A 13,437-nucleotide genomic window follows, 5' to 3' on the forward strand; every position below is an offset into this window, starting at 1 on the left:
GCACCAAGCTTAATAGCTGTAACAAGCTTAACAGTGTAACAAGCTTAACACTGCAACAAGCTTAATAGCTGTAACAAGCTTAACACTGCAACAAGCTTAACACTGTACCAAGCTTAATAAGTGTAACAAGCTTAACACTGCAACAAGCTTAACACTGTAACAAGCTTAACACTGTAACAAGCTTAACACTGTACCAAGCTTAATAGCTGTAACAAGCTTAACACTGTAACAAGCTTAACACAGCAACAAGCTTAACACTGTACCAAGCTTAATAGCTGTAACAAGCTTAACACTGTAACAAGCTTAACACTGCAACAAGCTTAACACTGTAACAAGCTTAACACTGCAACCAGCTTAATAGCTGCAACAAGCTTAACACTGTAACAAGCTTACCACTGCAACAAGCTTAACACTGCAACAAGCTTAACACTGCAACAAGCTTAATAGCTGTAACAAGCTTAACACTAACAAGCTTAACACTGCAACAAGCTTAACACAGCAACAAGCTTAACACTGCAACAAGCTTAACACCGCAACAAGCTTAACACTGCAACAAGCTTAACACTGCAACAAGCTTAATAGCTGTAACAAGCTTAACACTGTAACAAGCTTAACACTGCAACGAGCTTAACACTGCAACAAGCTTAACACTGTAACAAGCTTAATAGCTACAACAAGCTTAACACTGCAACAAGCTTAACACTGCAACACGCTTAACACTGCAACAAGCTTAACACTGTAACACGCTTAACAATGTAACAAGTTTAATAGCTACAACAAGCTTAACACTGCAACAAGCTTAACACTGCAACAAGCTTAACACAGCAACAAGCTTAACACTTCAACAAGCTTAATAGCTGTAACAAGCTTAACACTGCAACAAGCTTAACACTGTACCAAGCTTAATAGCTGTAACAAGCTTAACAGTGTAACAAGCTTAACACTGCAACAAGCTTAACACTGTAACAAGCTTAACACTGTAACAAGCTTAACACTGCAACAAGCTTAACATGGTACCAAGCTTAATAGCTGTAACAAGCTTAACACTTTAACAAGCTTAACACTGCAACAAGCTTAACACAGCAACAAGCTTAACACTTCAACAAGCTTAATAGCTGTAACAAGCTTAACACTGTAACAAGCTTAACACTGCAACAAGCTTAACACTGTACCAAGCTTAATAGCTGTAACAAGCTTAACAGTGTAACAAGCTTAACACTGCAACAAGCTTAACACTGTAACACGCTTAACACTGTAACAAGCTTAACACTGCAACAAGCTTAACACTGTACCAAGCTTAATAGCTGTAACAAGCTTAACACTGCAACCAGCTTAATAGCTGCAACAAGCTTAACACTGTAACAAGCTTAACACTGTAACAAGCTTACCACTGCAACAAGCTTAACACTGCAACAAGCTTAACACTTCAACAAGCTTAATAGCTGTAACAAGCTTAACACTGTAACAAGCTTAACACTGCAACAAGCTTAACACTGTACCAAGCTTAATAGCTGTAACAAGCTTAACAGTGTAACAAGCTTAACACTGCAACAAGCTTAACACTGTACCAAGCTTAATAGCTGTAACAAGCTTAACACTTTAACAAGCTTAACACTGCAACAAGCTTAACACAGCAACAAGCTTAACACTTCAACAAGCTTAATAGCTGTAACAAGCTTAACACTGTAACAAGCTTAACACTGCAACAAGCTTAACACTGTACCAAGCTTAATAGCTGTAACAAGCTTAACAGTGTAACAAGCTTAACACTGCAACAAGCTTAACACTGTAACAAGCTTAACACTGTAACAAGCTTAACACTGCAACAAGCTTAACACTGTACCAAGCTTAATAGCTGTAACAAGCTTAACACTGCAACCAGCTTAATAGCTGCAACAAGCTTAACACTGTAACAAGCTTAACACTGTAACAAGCTTACCACTGCAACAAGCTTAACACTGCAACAAGCTTAACACTGCAACAAGCTTAATAGCTGTAACAAGCTTAACACTAACAAGCTTAACACCGCAACAAGCTTAACACTGCAACAAGCTTAACACAGCAACAAGCTTAACACTGCAACAAGCTTAACACTGCAACAAGCTTAACACTGCAACAAGCTTAATAGCTGTAACAAGCTTAACACTGTAACAAGCTTAACACTGCAACAAGCTTAACACTGCAACAAGCTTAACACTGTAACAAGCTTAATAGCTACAACAAGCTTAACACTGCAACAAGCTTAACACTGCAACAAGCTTAACACTGCAACAAGCTTAACACTGTAACACGCTTAACACTGTAACAAGCTTAACAGCTACAACAAGCTTAACACTGCAACAAGCTTAACACTGCAACAAGCTTAATAGCTGTAACAAGCTTAACACTGTAACAAGCTTAACACTGCAACAAGCTTAACACTGCAACAAGCTTAACACTGTAACAAGCTTAATAGCTACAACACGCTTAACACTGCAACAAGCATAACACTGTAACAAGCTTAATAGCTGCAACAAGCTTAATAGCTGCATGTAACTGTCTGTTACTGTACATGCAATATGCTATGTGGACTTCACTGGACAGAGGTTGCTATCCGGTTTTGTCAGAAAACAAAGGTGTAGTTGAATTTACTCTGCCACTCTGTTTTCCTGTCTCGGCCTTTAGGCCTATATATCACTGTCGAAAGGCAACTTAATTAGCAGGTTAAAGAGCAAACCACGCAATTATCACAACACATACAGAATGCTAAGAGTGTGCAAAGCTGTCATCAAGGCAAAGGGTAGATACTTTGAAGAATCTCAAATATAAAATATATTTTGATTTGTTTAACGCTTTTTTGGTTACTACATGATTCCAAGCTTAACACTGCAACAAGATTAACACTGCAACAAGCTTAACACCGCAACACGCTTAACACTGTACCAAGCCTAATAGCTGTAACAAGCTTAGCACTGTAACAAGCTTAACACTACAACAAGCTTAATAGCTGCAACAAGCCTAACACTGTAACAAGCTTAATAGCTGCAACAAGCTTAATAGTTGTAACAAGCTTAGCACTGTAACAAGCTTAACACTGCAACAAGCTTAACACAGCAACAAGCTTAACACTTCAACAAGCTTAACACTGCAACACGCTTAACACTGTACCAAGCCTAATAGCTGTAACAAGCTTAATAGCTGCAACAAGCTTAACACTGCAACAAGCTTAACACTGCAACAAGCTTAACACTGTAACAAGCTTAACACTGCAACAAGCTTAACACTGCAACAAGCTTAGCACTGTAACAAGCTTAACACTGCAACAAGCGTAACACAGCAACAAGCTTAACACTTCAACAAGCTTAACACTGCAACAAGCTTAACACTGTAACAAGCTTAACACTGTAACAAGCTTAATAACTGCAACAAGCTTAACACTGCAACAAGCTTAGCAGCTGTAACAAGCTTAACACTGTAACAAGCTTAATAGCAGCAACAAGCTTAACACCGCAACAAGCTTAACACTGTACCAAACCTAATAGCTGTAACAAGCTTAACACTGAAACAAGCTTAGCAGCTGTAACAAGCTTAACACTACAACAAGCTTAATAGCTGCAACACGCTTAACACTGTAACAAGCTTAACACTGTAACAAGCTTAGCAGCTGTAACAAGCTTAACACTGCAACAAGCTTAGCAGCTGTAACAAGCTTAACACTGTACCAAACCTAATAGCTGTAACAAGCTTAACACTGAAACAAGCTTAGCAGCTGTAACAAGCTTAACACTACAACAAGCTTAATAGCTGCAACAAGCTTAACACTGTAACAAGCTTAACACTGTAACAAGCTTAGCAGCTGTAACAAGCTTAACACTACAACAAGCTTAATAGCAGCAACAAGCTTAACACTGTAACAAGCTTTACACTGAAACAAATAATCTATCATATCCAGATGGAATGGGGCGTTGTTTTTTTAATCTGTTCTAATGAAGCCCTTTAGGTGGAAGACCCAGTTAGCAAGAAGAAACTCACTATTGCCATTACAAGCATATCAGTGGTGTCAGTCTGAGAGAATATTGTCAGTGAATACTGCCACCTTCTGGTAGAATCTTGTAAGTTCAGTTTTTATTGTTTCACATTTCACAGCAAGAGTGATGGGAGAGCTCGGTGGTGACAAAGAGAGTGTGTTTTTCTATGAAAGGAGTAATATGCTATCCTTTCTAAGTTAACTGGTGTCATGTTGTTGTTTCTTCATCTTTAGTCACGCTTCCTATAGTAGCCTACTGTTTACTGGCTGTATATTCAATAGGACTACATACTTTTGCCATTGTGTCAGCAGTATATGCTAACGTCCAGAGCTAGCTATAGGCTAGGATTATATGTTCGAGGTTAACTCAGAACTAAGATGTGTTGCACATTAAGAACCTACAGTACAGAAAGAAGTCTGAATCCAATGGTCGCTCAACGGTAGCCTTTTTTCCAGCACCATGGACAGAGCCCACAGCATTCTGTGGTAGTAAAAATAAAAAATTATAGAAGATATCCATTTGTTAAACTATCCTTTAGTGAAAGGAGAATGTCCACAAGTATTATGGCTGCTGTTCGCAAAGTCTGCAAACCAAACCTGTCCGTGAGGTTTGCCTTTACCTCCCTTATCTCACCTCATTTGCTCACATTTATATATAGACCTATTTTTCTACTGTATTATTGACTGTATGTTTGTTTTACTCCATGTGTAACTCTGTGTTGTTGTTGTATGTGTCGAACTGCTTTGCTTTATCTTGGCCAGGTCGCAATTGTAAATGAGAACTTGTTCTCAACTTGCCTACCTGGTTAAATAAAGGTGAAATTAAAAACATTTAAAAATATATATTTCTGAATGGGCCGATGGTACCGTAAAAAATCTGCTATAAACTGACCAGTTTTCTATTAAAGAAAGAGTTTCAGAAATATTAACATGCGCAGGTATGAGTGTAGTCTACATGATCATGTCACGACAGTGAAGAGGCTGGTGGATAGTATATTATAACAATTACATTTACGTCATTTAGCAGAAGCACTTATCCAGAGCGACTTACAAATTGGTGCATTCACCTTATGATATCCAGTGGAACAACCACTTTACAATAGTACATCTATATCTTTGGAGAATTTAACAAGAGAAAGAGTTAGAAAAATGATCCTGATTCTATTCTATAAGGATCTTGGGCAGTCCGTGTCCCCATATGTGTTGGCGATAAGGATCGGAGGATAGGAGATGCCTGGATAGACTTTGTGTTCATTTTCCAACCAGCTCTCTTGAATAGTTTCCCCCTTGTAAAATAGTTTTGTACTCAATTGAGCTCTTAACCTGATTCATATTGATCTCTCTGGGTCTCAATTGTGCATACTTAATTCAGGGAGGTAATCAAATCAGCCCAGGCCCGGCGGTGATGAGTGACAGGGATACAGTGCCAGGGATACAGTGAACAGGGATACAGTGCTAGGGATACAGTGCTAGGGATACAGTGATAGGGATACAGTGACAGGGATACAGTGCTAGGGATATCAGTGATAGGGATACAGTGCCAGGGATACAGTGCTAGGGATACAGTGCCAGGGATACAGTGCCAGGGATACAGTGCTAGGGATACAGTGCTAGGGATACAGTGTTGGGATACAGTGATAGGGATACAGTGCCAGGGATACAGTGATAGGGATACAGTGCAAGGGATACAGTGATAGGGATACAGTGTTGGGATACAGTGATAGGGATACAGTGCCAGGGATACAGTGCCAGGGATACAGTGACCAGGGATACAGTGCCAGGGATACAGTACTAGGGATACAGTGATAGGGATACAGTGCTAGGGATACAGTGACAGGGAAACAGTGACAGGGATACGGTGACAGGGATACAGTGCTAGGGATACAGTGACAGGGATACAGTGATAGGGTACAGTGCTAGGGATACAGTGCCAGGGAAACAGTGACAGGGATACAGTGATAGGGATACAGTGACAGGGATACAGTGCTAGGGATACAGTGACAGGGATACAGTGCCAGGGATACAGTGCCAGGGATACAGTGCTAGGAATACAGTGCTAGGGATACAGTGCTAGGGATACAGTGCCAGGGATACAGTGCTAGGGATACAGTGATAGGGATACAGTGCTAGGGATACAGTGCTAGGGATACAGTGCTAGGGATACAGTGCCAGGGATACAGTGCCAGGGATACAGTGCCAGGGATACAGTGACAGGGATACAGTAGCAGGGATACAGGGACCAGGGATACAGTACAAGGGATACAGTGCCAAGGATACAGTACCAGGGATACAGTGACAGACATACAGTAACAGGGATACAGTGACCAGAGATACAGTAACAGGGATACAGTACCAGAGATACAGTAACAGGGATACAGTGCCAGAGATACAGTAACAGAGATACAGTACCAGAGATACAGTAACAGGGATACAGTGACAGGGATACAGTAACAGGGATACAGTGCCAGAGATACAGTAACAGGGATACAGTCACAGGGATACATTTACATTACATTTACATTTAAGTCATTTAGCAGACGCCCTTATCCAGAGCGACTTACAAATTGGTGCATTCACCTTATGATATCTAGTGGAACAACCACTTTACAATAGTGCATCTAAATCTTTTAAGGGGGGGGTTAGAAGGATTACTTTATCCTATCCCAGGTATTCCTTAAAGAGGTGGGGTTTCAGGTGACTCCGGAAGGTGGTGATTGACTCCGCTGTCCTGGCGTCGTGAGGGAGCTTGTTCCACCATTGGGGTGCCAGAGCAGCGAACAGTTTTGACTGGGCTGAGCGGGAACTGTGCTTCCTCAGAGGTAGGGGGGCCAGCAGGCCAGAGGTGGATGAACGCAGTGCCCTTGTTTGGGTGGAGGGCCTGATCAGAGCCTGAAGGTATGGAGGTGCCGTTCCCTTCACAGCTCCGTAGGCAATCACCATGGTCTTGTAGCGGATGCGAGCTTCAACTGGAAGCCAGTGGAGAGAGCGGAGGAGCGGGGTGACGTGAGAGAACTTGGGAAGGTTGAACACCAGACGGGCTGCGGCGTTCTGGAGGAGTTGTAGGGGTTTAATGGCACAGGCAGGGAGCCCAGCCAACAGCGAGTTGCAGTAATCCAGACGGGAGGTGACAAGTGCCTGGATTAGGACCTGCGCCGCTTCCTGTGTGAGGCAGGGTCGTACTCTGCGAATGTTGTAGAGCATGAACCTACAGGATCGGGTCACCGCCTTGATGTTAGTGGAGAACGACAGGGTGTTGTCCAGGGTCACGCCAAGGTTCTTAGCACTCTGGGAGGAGGACACAAGGGAGTTGTCAACCGTGATGGCGAGATCATGGAACGGGCAGTCCTTCCCCGGGAGGAAGAGCAGCTCCGTCTTGCCGAGGTTCAGCTTGAGGTGGTGATCCGTCATCCACACTGATATGTCTGACAGACATGCAGAGATGCGATTCACCGCCTGGTTATCAGAAGGGGGAAAGGAGAAGATTAATTGTGTGTCGTCTGCATAGCAATGATAGGAGAGACCATGTGAGGATATGACAGAGCCAAGTGACTTGGTGTATAGCGAGAATAGGAGAGGGCCTAGAACAGAGCCCTGGGGGACACCAGTGGTGAGAGCGCATGGTGGGGAGACAGATTCTCGCCACGCCACCTGGTAGGAGCGACCTGTCAGGTAGGACGCAATCCAAGCGTGGGCCGCGCCGGAGATGCCCAACTCGGAGAGGGTGGAGAGGAGGATCTGATGCTGATGATCTGAGGATACAGTGCCAGACACGTACAGGGTCTCAATATGTTTCTGTCTCCACTGGGAGGTTATATTATATATACAGAATAATGGTTATATACAGAATAATAAGCAGAATAATGGTTATACACAGAATAATGATTATATACAGAATAATGGTTATATACAGAATAATAAGCAGAATAATGGTTATACACAGAATAATGGTTATATACAGAATAATGGTTATACACAGAATAATGGGTATATACAGAATAATAAGCAGAATAATGGTTATATACAGAATAATAAGCAGAATAATGGTTATATACAGAATAATGCAGTAATATTATATACAGAATAATGGGTATATACAGAATAATAAACAGAATAATGGTTATATACAGAATAATAAGCAGAATAATGGTTATATACAGAATAATGGTTATATACAGAATAATGGGTATATACAGAATAATAAGCAGAATAATGGTTATATACAGAATAATAAGCAGAATAATGGTATACACAGAATAATGATTATATACAGAATAATGGTTATATACAGAATAATAAGCAGAATAATGGTTATATACAGACTAATGGTTATATACAGAATAATGGTTATATACAGAATAATGGTTATATACAGAATAATAAGCAGAATAATGGTTATATACAGAATAATGATTATATACAGAATAATGGTTATATACAGAATAATGGTTATATACAGAATAATAAGCAGAATAATGGTTATACACCGAATAATGATTATATACAGAATAATGGTTATATACAGAATAATAAGCAGAATAATGGTTATATACAGAATAATGGTTATATACAGAATAATAAGCAGAATAATGGTTATATACAGAATAATGGTTATATACAGAATAATGGTTATATACAGAATAATGATTATATACAGAATAATGGTTATATACAGAATAAGAAGCAGAATAATGGTTATATAAAGAATAATGATTATATACAGAATAATGGTTATATACAGAGTAATGATTATATACAGAATAATGGTTATATACAGAATAATGATTATATACAGAATAATGGTTATATACAGAATAATGATTATATACAGAATAATGGTTATATACAGAATAATGATTATATACAGAATAATGATTATATACAGAATAATGGTTATATACAGAATAATGATTATATACAGAATAATGATTATATACAGAATAATGGTTATACAGAATAATGGTTATATACAGAATAATGGTTATATACAGAATAATGATTATATACAGAATAATGATTATATACAGAATAATGATTATATACAGAATAATGATTATATACAGAATAATGATTATATACAGAATAATGATTATATACAGAATAATGGTTATACAGAATAATGGTTATACAGAATAATGGTTATATACAGAATAATGATTATTTACAGAATAATGGTTAAACAGAATAATGATTACATACAGAATAATGGTTATACAGAATAATGGTTATACAGAATAATGGTTATATACAGAATAATAAGCAGAATAATGGTTATATACAGAATAATGGTTATACACAAAATAATGGTTATATACAGAATAAGAAGCAGAATAATGGTTATATACAGAATAATGGTTATATACAGAATAATAAGCAGAATAATGGTTATATGCAGAATAATGGTTATATACAGAATAATAAGCAGAATAATGGTTATATACAGAATAATAAGCAGAATAATGGTTATATACAGAATAATGGTTATACACAAAATAATGGTTATATACAGAATAAGAAGCAGAATAATGGTTATATACAGAATAATGGTTATATACAGAATAATAAGCAGAATAATGGTTATATACAGAATAATAAGCAGAACAAGATGGTGCCGGTGGGGAGGGCTGCCGTCTTATCGGCTCTCAACCAATCATGCTATTTTGTTTGTTTTTTCGCGTTGTTCGTAACTTGTTTTGTACATAATGTTGCTGCTACCATCTCTTATGACCGAAAAGAGCTTCTGGACATCAGAACTGGGATTACTCACCTCAAACTGGACGAGGAGTTCTTCTTCAATGAGTCGGAAGCGAGGGATATACTACGGACACACGACCAGGAACCAGATCCCCGTGATTCACTGGAAAAGGAAACGTAGGTTTCGTGGAAAGAGATCGGGTTGCCTTGTGAGGATCAGGCGACGAGTGGCTAATCTGCCCTTGCCTTCCGTTCTGCTAGCTAACGGTCAATCGCTGGAAAATAAATGGGACGAACTGAAAGCACATTTATCCTACTTAACGGGACATTAAAAACTGTAATATCTTATGTTTCACCGAGTCGTGGCTGAACGACGACATTAAGAACACTCTATTCACTCTATCGGCAGGAAAGAACAGCAGCCTCTGGTAAGACACGAGGCGGGGCCTATGCATATTTCTAAACAATAGCTGATGCACAAAATCTAAGGAAGTCTCAGGGTTTTGCTTGCCTGAGGTAGAGTATCTCATGATAAGCTGTAGACCACACTATCTACCTAGAGAGTTTTCATCTGTATTTTTCGTAGTCTACATACCCCCACAGACCGATACCGGCACTAAAACCGCACACAATGAGCTGTATTCCGCCGTAAGCATACAGGAAAACGCTCATCCAGAGGCGGCACTCCTAGTGGCCGGTAACTTTAATGCAGGGAAACTTAAATCAGTTTTAACAAATTTCTATCAGCATGTTAAATGTGCAACCAAAGGGAAAACAATTCTAGACCACCTTTACTCCACACACAGAGACACATACAAAGCTCTCCCTCGCCCTCCATTAGGCAAATCTGACCATAATTCTATCCTCCTGATTCCTGGTTACAAGCAATGAAAAGTGGTCACATGAAGCAGATGCTAAACTACAGGAGTGTTTTGCTATCACAGACTGGAATATGTTCTGGGATTATTCCAATGGCATTGAGGAGTACACCACATCTATCACTGGCTTTATCAATAAGTGCATCGAGGACATCGTCCCCACAGTGACTGTACGTACATACTCCAACCAGAAGCCATGGATTACAGGCAACATTCAAACTGAGCTAAAGGATAGAGCTGCCACTTTCAATGAGCTGGACTCTAACCAGGGAGCTTATAAGAAATCCCGCTATGCCCTCCGACGAACCATCAAACAGGCAAAGTGTCAATACAGGAGTAAGATTGAATCGTACTACACCAGCTCCGACGCTCATCGGATGTGGCAGGGCCTGCAAACTATTACAGACTACAAGGGGATGCACAGGTGAGAGCTGCCTAGTGGCACGAGCCTACCAGACGAGCTAAATAACTTCTATGGTCGCTTCGAGGCAAGTAACACTGAAACATGCATGAGAGCATCAGCTGTTCTGGACGACTGCGTGCCCAGTCCCCTCCTGTACTCCCTGTTCACTCATGACTGCACGGCCAGGCACAACTTCTACACCTTCATTAAGTTTGCTGATGACACAACAGTGGTAGGCCTGATCACCGACAATGATGAGACAGCCTATAGGGAGGAGGTCAGAGACCTGGCAGTGTGGTGCCAGGACAACAACCTCTCCCTCAATGTGATCAAGACAAAGGAGATGATTGTGGACTACAGGAAAAGGAGGACCGAGCACGCTACCCAGACTATTTGCATCTGTGTGTGTGTGTGTACTCCTGTGTGGGAGGCATGGCAACCATCTTGCAATGGAATGTTGCCGTTTGATGACATACTTCTCCTGTCAATAAAGAAGAGCTGTTTCTTTATCCTTTATCCTCCACCTCATTCCTAGCCCACAGACTGAATACTACTATATGGGTAGTTTTGGGTCGTAAACGCACAGACTGAAGACTATTATATGGGTAGTGTTGGGTTGTAAACCCTACAAACTGAAAGACTACCACATGGTTACTATGAGTGCAGAGTGGCTTTTCCATAACACATCTTGTAACCCAAACAAATGGTTGCTCTGAAAGTGTCTGGACACATGGTAGAATGAGGTAAAATATGTTGTTGTTTGTGTGTACGACATTTAAAGGTGATTTTGACTTCAGATTTATTAATGATAGAAAGGAAGGAAGGTAACCTTCCCCAGATCTGTGCCTCGACACAATCCTGTCTCAGAGTTCTACGGACAATTCCTTCGACCTCATGGCTTGGTTTTTGCTCTGACATGCACTGTCAACTGTTAGACCTTATATAGACAGGTGTGTGCCTTTCCAAATCCCGTCCAATCAATTGAATTTACCACAGGTGGACTCCAATCAAGTGGTAGAAACATAAAGGATGATCAATGGGAACAGGATGCACCTGAGCTCAATTTTGAGTCTCATAGCAAAGGGTCTGAATACTTATGTAAATAAGGTGTTTCTGTTTTTTAAATAACTTTGCAAAAATTCTAAAAACCTGTTTTCACTCTGTCATTGCGGGGTGTTGTATGTAGATTGATATGAAGAAAAAAAACATTAATTTTAGAATAAGGCTGTAACGTAACAAAAAGTTGGAAAAGTCAAGGGGTCTGAATACTTTCCGAATGCACTGGAGAAATGCTTGACTTGCATGACACAAATTATATAAACATGCAGAAAACCTTAACAAGACCGACACACGCACACACGCACACACACACACACACACACACACACACACACACACACACACACACACACACACACACACACACACACACACACACACACACACACACACACACACACACACACACACTAGTCATATAAGGTCTGTTCTAAGTTTATAAGTTGAGACTTACCTAAGACAGGTACACTTGTCTGTTCTACCTCACCCAAGATCACCTGCATCACATCTTCACCTCTCTCTCTCTGTAGGATCATTCCTCCGTATGACTACTAACATATTCTCTCTCTTCTTCTTCTCATCCTACCCTTGTCTCTCTCTGTGTTTTGTCTTCCCTCCCTTCCCTTTCCCTCCTAAAGCGTGCAAAAGAAAAGAACAAGACCCAAGCAAGGAAAGGAACAATACACCAAAGAAATCCCGCCTGGTTTTTACTGACCTGCAGCGTCGCACCCTGCTGGCCATCTTCAAGGAGAACAAGCGTCCGTCCAAAGAGATGCAGATAACCATTTCTCAGCAGCTGGGACTGGAACTCACCACCGTCAGCAACTTCTTCATGAACGCCCGCAGGCGCAGCCTGGACAAATGGATGGACGAGGGGAGTCCGGGAGGAGCATCTACAGCCTCCAGCTCTTGTACCAAAGTGTGATCGATGGGGGTGGGGGGGGTGGGGGGGTTAGGTGAGGGTTGGGGTTGATGGGTGGGGGAGGGGCGGAGGGGGGAGGGGGAGGGGCTTCGCAGCACCACTGGAAAACCAAAACGTTTTTACATTTTGCTTTTTTTGAGGATGAGTTAAAAAGGAAAGGGGTTGTTTACTGGCCGATTTAGCAAAAAAAAGAAATCAGATCCATTTATAAAACATTGATGCATTGATGAAGCACTATAGGGTTAATCCCACCCCCCTTTGCACACTGCCTGAATGATACCACCAATACAAGGCTATTCATGACTAATGTCTATCTGAAAACTATAGCTTTATTATAATGAACCACAGTTAATCTGCTCTATTCTAGTTTTTTTTATAATGTCACTCAAAACATTAGCCCACAAAACCAAAGACCAAGTATAATATGCTAACATATATATATATTATGTAAATTATCTATATGTAATATTGGATTGAA

The 13,437-nt window shown here is 40.5% G+C and overlaps 1 protein-coding gene across 3 annotated transcripts in view; it reads left to right on the top strand.

Moving 5' to 3' along the window:
* Positions 1-12,962, top strand: part of LOC106572165 (one cut domain family member 2) — a 31,138-nt gene extending 18,176 nt beyond the window's left edge. For 2 of the 3 annotated variants that reach the window (XM_014146081.2, XM_045693979.1), the window contains one exon: positions 12,676-12,962. In XM_014146081.2, the coding sequence (XP_014001556.2) occupies positions 12,676-12,962 (287 nt within the window). The remainder of the gene's footprint in view (positions 1-12,675) is intronic. The other variant, XM_045693984.1, reaches the window with a different exon arrangement.
* The last annotated feature ends 475 nt before the right edge of the window (positions 12,963-13,437 follow it).

The sequence above is a fragment of the Salmo salar genome, chromosome ssa01, assembly GCF_905237065.1.
Source record: "Salmo salar chromosome ssa01, Ssal_v3.1, whole genome shotgun sequence".
NCBI classification, from domain to species: Eukaryota; Metazoa; Chordata; class Actinopteri; order Salmoniformes; family Salmonidae; genus Salmo; species Salmo salar.